Raw genomic sequence first — 13170 nt, 5'->3', positions numbered from 1 at the left:
CACAATGCTCCTTAGTAGCAAGGATGGAGAGACTTCATTTCACATACTTTGAACATGTTGTCAGGAGGCATCAGTCCCTGGGAAAGGACATCATGCTTGGAAAAGTAAAGGGTTAACGGAAAAAAGGAAGACCCTCAATGAGATGGATTGACACAGTGGCTGCAACAGTAGGCTCAAGCGTAACAATGATTGTGAGGATGGTGCAGGACTGTGCACTGTTTCGTTCTGTTGTACGTAGGGACAGTATGAGTCAGAACTCACTCGATGGCATCTAAAACGGTGGTCTGAGCACATACTGTGTATGATTTCTAATCTTTGACATTTGTGTTTTGTGGCTCAGAATGTGGTCTGCCTTGATGAATGTTTCCTATGAGCTTGAGAAAAGTGTGTATTGTGTTGTTTTTGGATGACATGTACAAATGTCAGTTAGGTCCGGTTGTTTGACAGTGTTGTTAGTTCAACTACGGCCTTAATGATTTTCTTCCAGTTAGCTCGGTCAAGTACTAATTGAGGGGTGTTGAAGTATCCACATGTAATAGTAGACTTGTTTTATTTCTCCTTGCTGTTGCATCGGTTTTTGCCTCGTACATTTTGGTGCTCTGTTGTTAGGCAGATAAGCATTAAAGATTGTCATCCTGTTCATTTTTCTTGCTCTGGAACCTGGTTAGTCTGAAATTATGAATATAGCTATTCCTTTTTCCTTCTGAGTTTCTTTTACTTATAATCTTTTTGTATTTTAAGTTTCTTGTAGAAAATGTAGTCTCTGTTTTTTAATTGGTGTTTATAGACAATGATGTTTAAAGAGGTTGTTGATAAAATTGGACTGATGTCTCCTTGTTTGTTGTTTTTGTGTGCCATTGAGTTGATTCTAACTCATGGCGACTGTATAAGACAGAGTAGAACTGCCCCGTAGGGTTTCCAAGCCTGTAATCTTTACTGAAACGTAGTGCTACATCTTTCTCCTGTAGAGCGGAGGTTCTGTTTGAACCTCCAACCTTTCAGTTTAGCAGCCGAGTGCTTAACCACTGCGCCACCTGGGCTCCTTGTTACGTTTGTTACTGTTTTCTGTCCAGTGCCCGTGCTCTTTTTTTCTTTTTGTCTTTCAGTCTTTTCCACTCTCTGGTTTTAATTGAGCATTGTATACGATTTCATATTCTTCCCCTTTTAGTATATCAATTATGCTTCCTTTTTTTTCCTTTATAGTTGCTATAGAGTTCACATTATACATTTATCGTGGTCCCAGTCTAATGTTATTCCCCTCAATTATCTATGAACTATAATCACGTAGTATATTTTGCTATTATTATTTTGAATAAACTTAAGTTTTAGAGTTATTAAAAATAAGATAAAAGATTAAATGATACTTTTATTTATTTATTATCTAATGCTCTCCCTTTCCTTACAAAGATCTGAGTTTCTCATCTGTTTTGTTTTCTCTATCTGAAGAACTTCTTTTACCATTTCTTGAAAAAAAGTTCTACTCGTGACGACTTTCCTCCATATGTCTGGAAACACGCTTATTTCTACTTCGCTTTTTCTAAACTTCTTTTTAATTGTTATGAAAGTGTATATAACAAAACATTCTATTCAATTTTTGTATGTATAATGGGTGTTGAAAACAGTTAAGCACTTGACTTCTACTTGAAAGGTTGGCATTTCGAATCCACTTAGAGGCTCCTCTGAAGACAGGCCTGGGGATCTGATTCCAAACAATCACAGCCTTGAAAACCCTATGGAGCAATTCTACCATGCACACAGGGGGTCACCATGAGTCATAATCTATTCAATGGCAACTTAAGCAACAAAAGTAATGTAGCGACCTTGGTTACTTTTATCTGTTGTGCAGCTATTATCACTATCTTTTCCCAGTTTTTTCCACCACCAGTAACAGAAACTCAGTGCCCCTTATGCAGGCAACTCCGCTTTCTCCTCCTTTTCTATCCCTGGTAACCACTAGTAAGTGTGGTCATTACACATTTGCCTATTTCATAGAAATGGGATCATGCAGTATTTGTCTTTTTGTGACTGATTTATTTCACTCAGCATAATGTTTTCAAAGTTCGTCCATATTCTAGCATCTGTCAGGGATTTTTTTTATAGCTAAGCAATATTGTATTCTATAGATAGACTATATTTTGTTTATCCATTTATTTGTTGATGGGCATTTGTTTCCATGTTTTGGCTTGGTGAATAGTGCAGCAATGAATATTGGTATATATATTTTTGTTTGATTTTTTTCCCTGTTCTTTTGTGTATTTGTCGAGGAGTGGAATTGCTGGTTATATTGTACTTCTGTTGTGAATTTTTGATGAACTGCCAAACTTTTCCATGGTGGCTGTACCATTTTGCGTTCTCACTAGCAATGAATGATGGTTCCAGTTGTACCATATCCTTGACTGGGCTTTTTTCATTATTTTCTCTTTGATTTTGTACAGTTCAAATATGATATTACTAAATGTAATTTTTTGGTATTTATCCTGCTTGGTGTTCCCTGAGATTCCTGAATCTGGTTTGGTGTGCATCATTAATTCTCTAAATTCCTCGGTCATTATCCCGTCAACGATTTATTCATTTCGTTTGTACTGTCTTTCCTTTCTGGTATTCTCAATACGTGGATGGCCTACCTTTCGTAATTGCCCCACAGTTCTTGGGTATTCTGTTCTATATTTTTCATTCTTTTTTCTCTTCGCATTTCTGTTTTGAGTGTTGCTATTGACATTTTAAAGCGCACAGATTCTTTGGCTTTGTTTTGTCATTTGATGAACTTGTTAAAGGCATTGTTCCTTGCTGTTACTGTGCTTCTGATTTCTAGCATTTGCTTTGGTTTCTTTGTTATGCTTTTCATCTCTTTGCTTACTTTATCCGTGTGTTACATGTTGTATATTGTATTAGCGCATGTAGCTCATTATTTAATATAGAATTTCTGTTTTGATAATTCCAAAGTCTATGGTGTATCTTAGACTGAGTTTGATGCTTCTATTGTCCTTTTATGCTGTGCTTTTGTCTTTAGTATGACTGGTGGATTTTGTTGAAAGCCAGAGATTATTTGCTAAGTAAAACAAAATAGGCCTTTAGTATGAGGTTTTTTTCTCTGGCTAGACGTTAGACTGTGTTTACTGTTTGCTGTAATTGTCAGTTGCTCTGATGTTCTTGCTTTTTTTGTCCCTGTTTTATTTGGGTTTCCTAGATACTTCTTAAACCAGATCTGAGATTTGGAGTTCTTTCTGTTGTAATCCCGTTCATTTATAAGAGCCCTGTGGGTGGAGTGGTAAGGAGGGCACAAAAGGGAAGCCTGAGATAGTCCAGTGATTAAGTCTCAATCTTAGTGAGGCTGTGCCCTGGGCAGTGACCCTGCAAGAGCTTCTCCTCCCCTCACCCACTTTGATGAGGCAGGAAGCCTAGACGGGGTATTTCATTACTGTTGGGTATTACATTACTGCAGGTCAGGTAGACTCTGGTAAAATAGGTTCTCTTGAGGGCAAGCCTTGTCAGGGAAAACAGAATCCTCTGGGAATTTTTTGAAATGGCTACATTTGAAAGCACAAAGAGATTTTTCTCTGATGGTCACACTGAGGATCTGATAGGGTTCCTATAAATAAAATTCACAAAACTCTCTGGGTCCCCCTGAGATTGGGCCTTCTGGCATTTTCATCCCTAAAGTTTGTCCATATCAAGCCTCCAGCAATTCATCAGTTGCATTTTTGAGTTTTTCTATGCTAATACTGATCCTAGAGGTGGTTTCAGTTCTTAGGTTTTTGTTCTGGCGTGATTCTCTGTAGCTGCTTTTGTGTCCCTCCAGTTTTGGGCAGCAGTATGCCCTGTGACCCCAATTTTCTGAGTTCCGTATGTTCAGATTTTATCTTGGGAGGATGGGAGTGACGACTTACAAACTCTTTCTATATTGAATAAGACACTGGAGGTCTTCGTTTGAGTTTTGTGTCATTACTGTGGTCTTTATTTTCATATTACTTTATAGTATTCACTTAAGTTGCTTTTTTCAGTTGACCAAATTAACCTGTTTTTAGTACCGATAATGATTTTTTCTGGGTATAAGAAATGTATCTTTTCTGGTCATGAAGGCTAGTGGAGCCCTTTGATTCTTGTGCTTCTTGGGATTTGTTGAAGGCGATGAGCATGTGAAATGTGTATGAGTGTTCGCAAAATCATAGTCTGCTTCCAATATTTTAGAATTGAAGGTGCAATCTTTTTTTCCCTTACCAACCCAGGTTTCACTAGCTAATGTTTTGTAAAATAATTTTGTAGCTCCTTGTGGTAACTTACTAAATAATGCTTCTGTTAGTTGCTGCTTATCCCGTTAGCGTGCTGCATTTTCCATACGTAAGTTCGCGTTTAAAACCTGTTGCCTATGAGTCCATTCGGACTCATAGCGATCCTGTAAGACAGAGTAGAACTGACCAGTAGGGTTTTCACGGAGCAGCTGAGGATTTGAGCTGCAGAACTTTGGGTTAGCAGCCAAGCTCTTAACCACTGCACCGCCAGGGCTTTGCCATAGGTGATAAAAGTATAAAAAGCAAAGGGCTCTGTGGGCATCATAGAGCATGTGATTGTCTCTTACTTTACTCAGCGATGAATTGTTTGAAATGATACCTGCTTAGGAGAGTCATCAGATAAAAACGAGCTAGCGTGTTGAAAACTGTTTGCAAAACCTTTCACAAATCATAGTTGCTCAGTACAGGAAGCATTTTTATCATTATTACAGAATGAGCTTTAGAGTTTTGATGATTTTAAAGTATGTAACCTGGCCCACTGCTGTGGAGGAGACTTCTGGATTTTGGCTCTGGCTGAAAGTTTGTTATGACCCATCATACCAGGATTGATTAGAGAGGACCTAGGCAGCTCACTTCACCACTTCCCTGACAAGAGGAGTCTTCTAACTCTAAAGTTGCTTTGTTTTAGCACCCAAAGTATCATTTAGCAGCCTTTTCTCTCCTCCATGAGGAAGCCAATGGATTAGTACTGTTTCACAGAGGTCACTCTTAACAGACCAGGAGATTCCAGTGGTCAGTGTTCAGATAGTCATGGTTGTGTGCCTTCCAAGGGCTGCAAATGTGAGAGAATGCTGGCGTGGAGTCTCTAGATGGTTGGAGTGTAAATCTCTGTTTCCTGGACTTCACGGGCAATTTAACAGGTAAACCGTCAGCACTTCAACTTAAGTGCTAGTTTTTTTAGTAAAAATTATATATAGTAAAACAGCCAGTTGCACAATGGTTACGTATATGATTAGGTCACGCTGATTAAATTTATTACGTTCCATCTTTACAAAATGGGAATCATAACAGCTTCTCGCTGAATAAACACAAGGGTATACTGTTCTTGTTTCTGCAGAGGTAGTGTTTTTTGTCGTTTTATAATATTAGACTGTTTATGTGAGGTTGTGTGAATTTATATTTGTTGAGGGGGCAGTCACTAATAATTGGTGTAGTTGAATCAGGTCTCAAAATTTGAGAATTATGGGGAGATTTGGATTCTCATGTTTCCTGTCTTACCTGAGCTCTTTTTATCCTTTATTTCCTTTGCTCATCTGTATGAAACAGAGAGGGTGTCATGAGTTTTTGAAAAATAGGCGACTGACGTAAAAATTCATAATTCTGCAAAAGAATATTCTTTTTATTCAGCCAATGGACCTGTCATTTCTTGATCTAGGATTCAAGAAATATGACCAATTCAGGACCTTCGATTACCAGTTTGTACAGGACCTTGTTCCTGTCATAGCTGTGAGCGGCAAATGGAAAAAATGCCATTCTGTGGTATTTCCCAGTTGTTAGTAACTCATCCTGCATTCACTCTGTGCTTTGTTTTGTTGAGTGTTCTGGTTCACATAACTATCAGAGCAGACCTCACACCAGATGCAACCCCTGTCAGTGTAAGGAACACAGAAAAGCTTGCAGTTGTCCCTCTCACCTGCGCACTCCTTTGAGAACTCTTAGTAGAAAGAAACCCCGTAAATGCAAGGTACGTGAGAAGGATGTCATTTCTGTCTCAACCCTTAAGAATCCTGTGACAACACTCACTGGTGAGAAACGCTATGAATGTAAGGAATGTGGGAAAGATTTGGAAGGAAGTGTAATTGTTCACATGGAAATGATCTCAGAGTATTTGTCTAATTTTTCTATGTTTTCTAACTGTTCTAGACCATAAAAAGAATAATATGACTGCAATTGATTATAGTGAAACTATGGAGAGATTATTTCAGTGTGTTGGAAATCTGTGAGACAGGATGTAATCACTGAGGAAATGAATATAGTTAGTGAACGGACGAGGCTTGTGGCTATACGCTAGAGTAGACCTTGGTAGAACACAGAACCTTGTGTCCAATCCCTATGAATTCTCAGTTTCCCAGGACTGTCGTCCTCACCGTTTGTTCTTGTACACATCAGAGTACATGGTACCTTGCTAATCCAGAATGTGTGGGATGTTTTAGGACTCAGTGATGGCTGAGGATGTGGCTGTGGTCTTTAGCCAGGAAGAATGGGCTTTGCTGGATGTTGCTCAGAGGAAGCTCTACAGAGATGTGATGATGGAAACCTTCAGAAATCTGGCTTCAGTAGGTAAGAATGGCATGGTTTTTTTTCTAAATTTATTCTTTTAGTGAATAAAAATATTGTACCCAACTTTGGACCAGTATTTGGGCTGAAGAAGAGGAATAAATTGCTAAGTAAAACAGGCATGATCCTTTGGTCTATAGCGCTAACTTATCCTGGCTTCCCCATGAATGTAAAACTCTGTGTTAAAGTAAGTATTCATTTCGTTTGTGATTAAAAGTGCTGAGGCTCTTTTAGTGTTGTAAATGTAAGTATTGGCTTCACGGGTCACTTGGGGGCACTGAGAGATTTGTGGTTTGGGACCTTGTAGAGAGTTTTATTGTGTTTATTGCAAGTTTAACATGAATATTTTGCTGTTTATAAATTCATACCTGTCCATCAGTGTCAAGGAAATGTTCGTTGTTCTTCACTGTTCTCCCTCATGATATGCATTTCTCCATGAGCACTCTGTCACAGGAAAGATCTGAGCACTGTGGAGAGGACTTATTCAGGGCCACTGTTTTGGGAAGCACCAGGAAAGCCAGAATTTTTTGAAGGACCAGTCCTGCATGGAGGGAATAACAGTTGAACTATTCAGCTAGAAAAAGTCTCTTTTGGGTTGAGGACACAACTTCCCAGATACTGGAGCTTTTCTGACTTTCAGCAATCCTCTCACGCCTGTGGTCAGAGACCCTTTTTCTCTTTTTGTGTTACATGTGTATTGTTTCCAATATCTTTCTATTTAGCTCTCCTAATTACACTTATTCATGTCACCATCACTCTAAATCCTTATGGCGGTATTTCCCAGTAAGTTGCTTTTTAACCATAGTCAGAGTGCTAAAATGGGAAAATGTGTGTTAAGTCTTTCTTTGGTCGTAGCAGCCTTTTTTTCCCTTGATAATTCCTTTCTGTTTTCTTTCATATTGTGAATATTGACTTGAAATATTGGGTCAGTCTCTCTAAAGTTTAATGATGAAGAAAAGTTATCCAGTGAACATATAGTGGTGCAACTCATGAAGAATAACACCTGGTCGTCCATGTTAGGAGAAGTCTGCGACCAATTGCATGGCAATAAAGATCAGCATAAAAGCCAGGGGAGACATATGAGGTGAGTATCGTTCAAACAAAAGTATACAATGCCTTAGTAATAAGTCTTGAGGTGTCATGACATTTAAATATATATATATGTAGACACACACACATATACACCAAGGTTTTGGACTGCTTCGTGACAGTTCAGTAATTGCCAACTTACACGAGAGCAGTGTATGCATTTCATAGCAACCTAATCTGTTCTGTATCGGATTTTGACCTGAGGAGGAAACGATTAGCAGTGCTCTGCTCAAAGTTAGCATCTGATCACCGCATCTTGAATACGTGTCACTCTTCACAGTCCTGTCAATAATCCAATCTTCATAAGTCTCCTGAATCTTTCAGGATCTATGCGGAAAATTGGATTGTTGGCAAGACTGTGGAGAACTAGACACATTCAGTGCAGTGGGACACCACTTTTTTTATTCGGGTCAAAATCTGATGAGCAGCAGATTTGGTTGCTATGCACCATGTACACTGTCCTTGTTTATGTTGAACTTTACGAACCTGTTCTAAGCCCTGTTATACGCTGATATATATAAATATGTATACATATACCCCAACTCCTCACTTTCTGTCTTATATCAAATATTTCACATTTATGGGTGATAGGAAAAAAAAATCTACGATGTATTTCGCGGATTAAGAATGCATGTCTGTCAGTAATAAATGCCGAGATGCCAGGCAAGACTAATGCCTGCTGTGGTGGTTTAGGTAATGTGTTAACTTGGCTAGGACATAAATCTCAGTGGTTTGACAGTTATTTAATGATACAGGTATCCATTTTGTGATCTGTGTGGTCATTCTTTGTAGCATAATGCCAGTTTTCACATAACTTCCTAGACTTTGAAACTTAATCATGTCTATAAGCAAGTGGGTGTTTGTGTTTATATATATAAACCCAGCTGTAAAATTATGCGTTCAGAATGTTTTCACAATACACTTTCATAAATATGAGTCACCTGTTTTTGAAATATATCTTAGACACAATTATCAGAAGGCCTTGTGTTTTTGAAAAACAGTGACAGTTATGGTAGTATTTCTTCTAGATGATTTAACCTATGAAATAGACAACTCGGCAGAAACTGTGCACGCTTACTGTGTTTGGTAATGGTGAAATGGGAACAAATTTTATTTTCAATAGTATGATGCCTATTTTTAACAGAAGTCCTACAGTAGAGAACCTCTGTGAAAGTAATGAAGACAATCAGTGTGGGAAAAGCTGCCAGACTCCAAATCTGACTGTGATGAAAAGAAATCCTGCAGAAGAAAATCCTTTTGAATGCTGTGAGTGTGGAAAAGTTTTCAAGGACCATTCATCACATAACTATCAGACCAGACCTCACACCAGATGCAACCCCTGTCAGTGTAAGGAACACGGAAAAGTTTGCAGTTGTCCCTCTCACCTACGCACTCCTTTGAGAACTCTTATTAGAAAGAAACCCCATAAACGCAAGGTATGTGAGAAGGATGTCATTTCTGTCTCAACCCTTAAGAATCCTGTGACAACGCTCACTGGTGAGAAACGCTATGAATGTAAGGAATGTGGGAAAGATTTGTATAGATTCTCATCCTTTTGGACACACGTGAGAAGTAATCAGGAAAGTAGAGAATGTTGTAAAACCTATAGCCGTCCTTCATCTGTTATTTTACATAAAAAATCTCATGACAGAGGTAAGCCTTATGAATGTAAAGAATGTGGGAAAGCCTTTAGTGATGCCACATCACTCACTCAACATGTAAGAACTCACTGTGAAGAGAGGGCTTATGAATGTAAGGATTGTGGGAAAGCCTTTAGTCGGACCTCAGACTTCACTAAACATATAAGAACTCACACTGGAGAGAGACCATATGCATGTAAGGAATGTGGGAAGGCCTTTAGTTCTTCCTCATACCTCACTACACATACAAGAACTCACAGTGGAGAGAGGCCATATGAATGCAAGGAATGTGGGAAGGCCTTCAGTCAGTCATCACACCTCACTACACATAGAAAAACTCATAATGGGCAGAGGCCTTATGAATGTAAAGAATGTGGGAAAGCCTTTAGTTTTTCCTCATCCCTCACTCAACATATAAGAACTCACAGTGGAGAGAAACCGTATAAATGTAAACAATGTGAAAAAGCCTTTACTTGTTCCTCTCATCTCACTCAACATATAAGAACTCACAGTGGGGAGAGGCCTTATGAATGTAAGGAATGTGGGAGAGTATTTCGTTATTCGTCAGCCCTTGCTGCACATAAAAGAACTCACAGTGGAGAGAAACCTTACAAATGTAAGGAATGTGGGAAAGCTTTCAGTCGTTCTTCATCCCTCATTGTACATATAAGAACTCACAGTGGCGAGAAGCCTTATGAATGTAAAGAATGTGGGAAATTCTTTAGGCAAGCCTCAGACCTCCGTACACATAGAAGAATTCACAGTGGAGAGAGGCCTTATAAATGTAAGGTGTGTGGGAAAGCTTTCAGTCAGTCACCACACCTCACTATACATATAAAAACTCACAATGGACAGAAGCCTTATGAATGTAAGGAATGTGGGAAAGCCTTTAGTTGTTCTTCATCCCTCACTCTACATACAAGAACTCACAGTGGAATAAGACCTTATAAATGTAAGGAATGTGGGAAATCCTTTAGGTATTCCTCAAACCTTGCTTCACATATAAAATCTCATAGTGGAGAGAAGCCTTATGCATGTAAAGAATGTGGGAAAGTCTTTAGTTATTCATCTGGCCTCACTACGCATAAAAGAACTCACAGTGGAGAGATGCCTTTTGAATGTAAAAACTGTGGAAAAGTCTTTAGGCAAGTCTCACACCTCACTTCACATATGCGAATTCACAGCGGAGAGAGGCCTTATGAATGTATGGAATGTGGGAAGACTTTTAGGCATTCATCACACCTTACTATACATAGAAGAACTCACAGTGGAGAGGCCTTACGAGTTTAAGGAATGTGGGAAAACTTTTAGTCGTTTCTCACACCTTCATATATAAGAACTCACAGTGGAGAGATTGTCAAAAGTGGGATGATTCATCCCTATTGCTGTAATTTCAAAGAGCTAATTTTCGAAAGTTTGCAATTAAGAACAAAGTTTCTCTGTAAGAAAGCAATACTAAAAGAATGAGTCATTATAGTCACTTTGTGCCTTTGGGAGAAATGCCAGTTTTATTGTATTTGCGTGTCCTCATCGTTGTTTGTTACTTTCTTAGTACAAGCTGAACTTTACTTTTCTGAAAGTCTTTGGTTATTACAAATAAGCCTGCAAGGAACAGCCTTGAGTAAATGTTGTTTTGTTTTTTACTGTTTTTATTGATGCTATTTTGTATACAATTAAATACATTTGCTTTGTATATGTTGTATATTTTATTTTCACATTGATCATGTTTCCTTCCCCTATTTTCTATTTTAAGTGTAACTATTTTGGCATTTATGATTAGTAATTTCTCATAGGGCGATGCTTTGAGACTATATTTTTTTACAATACCGTGACCAACTTTTAGTATGTATTGGTAATTCTGTGGTGTTTACAACATGGTGTTTTTTGACCCAGTCATTTCTTCTATGTTTATTAGAATCGTGGAAGAAATGGCTTTCCTTTCTCTTCCTGTTATTAAATTGTTTAGAGCAGTACAGCCCCGAATTACAAATGAGTTCCTTTCGTACGCTTGTGTTTTAGTCGAATTTGTACATAAGTTAGAAGAGTTAGGTACAGTTCATATTTAAGCTCAGTCAAATATTTGTTAGTATGTAGTGTATAGCATGCCTTTCTATTCATAAAAGTCATTAAAGAGGACACTTCTAGGTACGCTAAAATAACATTAACACAGTAATAACATTCTGTTGTTTTAAAGTAACTCATTTGTTAATAGGAATCTTTGTGGCTTCATTGGATTTTCTCTTGCTATGCCCTCACCCCCAACGTGGGGAGGCGGGACTACCACCTGCATTGGCATGGTGCATGCATACCATCACCATGAGGTGGGACAGTAGGGAGGATAGGTAAGCACTGAGCATGGACCCTGCCCATGTGTAGCTCCTCACGTGATGTTGCTGGGGGTGTCATCTTCTACCTGGCTCCAAGCTTTGAGACCAAGTGGCAGCCACCATGTGACCACTGAGAAAAGGCTGCGTGGTTTGAATTCCTGCAGGAGGGATTCCTAATTTTTAATAGGTTTTACGGGGTTTAGTTCATGAATACAGATTGACTGTATGTACATAAGTTCATAACTCCAGGACTGCCTGTATAGGCTAATCCGTATTTCTTTTCTTGCTGAAATTGTCCCAAGTTTTGTTATGTGGAGCTCCCTTAAGTGGGTTTCTGTATTTTTTTCTACATGTCCCTATTATTTGTAGATTACTTTCTGCCAGTTTTCAAGACTAACCTTTTTTTAAATTCTGCTTTAGGTGAAAGTTTATACAGTTAAAGTTGATTTCTCATACAAAAATATATGCATATATGTGACCCTAGTTGCAATCCTTATAATGTGACAGCACATTCCCTCTTTCATCCCATGTTTACTGTGTCCATTCAACCAGCTCCTATCCATTTCTGCCGTTTCATCTTGCCCCCGGACAGGAGCTGCCCATTTAGTTTTGTGTATCTACTTGAACTAAGAAGCATACTATTCATGAGTATTGTTTTGTTTTATAGTCCCGTCTAATCTTTGAAGGGTTGGCTTCAGGAGTGGTTTTAGTTCTGGTTTAACAGAGTCTGGGGGTCATGTCTTCTGGGGTTCCTCTAGTCTCAGATCATTAAGTCTGGTCTTCTACTAGAATTTGAGTTCTGTGCCACACTTCTCCATGAGGGACTCTCTTGTGTTCTCTGTCAGGGTGGTCATTGGTGTTATCCAGGTACCATCTAGTTCTAGTTTCAGGCTAATGGAGTCTCTGGTTTATGCAGCCCTGTAGTTTCTTGGGTTAACCTTTTTCCTTGTGTCTTTGGTGTTCTCGAGGCTCATCCTATCCTCTCCTGCCCAAACCCTGGGATCAGACTTTTCTCCAAGAAATACTGGTTCCTTTTATTAGAAATAGAGGCTTAGAAGCAAAAATTTGGGCATTTGGTATGCTTATTACTACTGGGCCGTCAGAGTTGAAAGAGCTAGGAAATATATGTGTGTGAGTATACTCATAAGACATATTTATGCTTATTTCCATGTGTATCTTTATACATTTCAAAAATTACAAGGTTGTACGCATATCTCTGATTCGAGTCCAACATCACTGGGTTCAATTTAATCTTTTTCCTTTGTTACTCTTTTTTCTAATAGTAATAATGCTGCATTTCATTATGCACAGTATTTGCTCAATCTTAGAATACATATAAAGTAGTTTCAGAACTAACTGGGGGATGATGAACCACCTTGTAGAAAGCAATTTTGCCTTTGCTCGAGGTTCCTGAGAGTTGGACTGCTTGTGAGGCTGATGAGTGAGGGCAGGTAGGATCAGAGTACCACCTGGTGGCCTGATGCTAACCTGTTGAGGCATAATTTAGCTTTCAGACAGGACTGGCCAATAAAAGCACCAATGTCGGAG

General features: G+C 38.7%; 1 protein-coding gene across 5 annotated transcripts in view; it reads left to right on the top strand.

Moving 5' to 3' along the window:
• LOC101355471 (zinc finger protein 709-like) overlaps positions 1-12259 on the top strand; it is a 35916-nt gene extending 23657 nt beyond the window's left edge. For 4 of the 5 annotated variants that reach the window (XM_023739441.1, XM_023739443.1, XM_023739445.1 and 1 more), the window contains exons 3-5: positions 6443-6569; positions 7497-7650; positions 8800-12258. In XM_023739441.1, the coding sequence (XP_023595209.1) occupies positions 6443-6569; positions 7497-7650; positions 8800-10585 (2067 nt within the window). In that variant the 3' untranslated portion in view covers positions 10586-12258. Of the gene's footprint in view, positions 1-6442; positions 6570-7496; positions 7651-8799 lie in introns of all 5 variants that reach the window. The other variant, XM_023739446.1, reaches the window with a different exon arrangement.
• The last annotated feature ends 911 nt before the right edge of the window (positions 12260-13170 follow it).

This window comes from Trichechus manatus, unplaced genomic scaffold (genome assembly GCF_000243295.1).
Source record: "Trichechus manatus latirostris isolate Lorelei unplaced genomic scaffold, TriManLat1.0 scaffold00134, whole genome shotgun sequence".
In the NCBI taxonomy this organism is placed as follows: Eukaryota; Metazoa; Chordata; class Mammalia; order Sirenia; family Trichechidae; genus Trichechus; species Trichechus manatus.
Note: the sequence above shows the minus strand (reverse complement) of the source record. Positions and strands in the feature narration are given on the sequence as shown.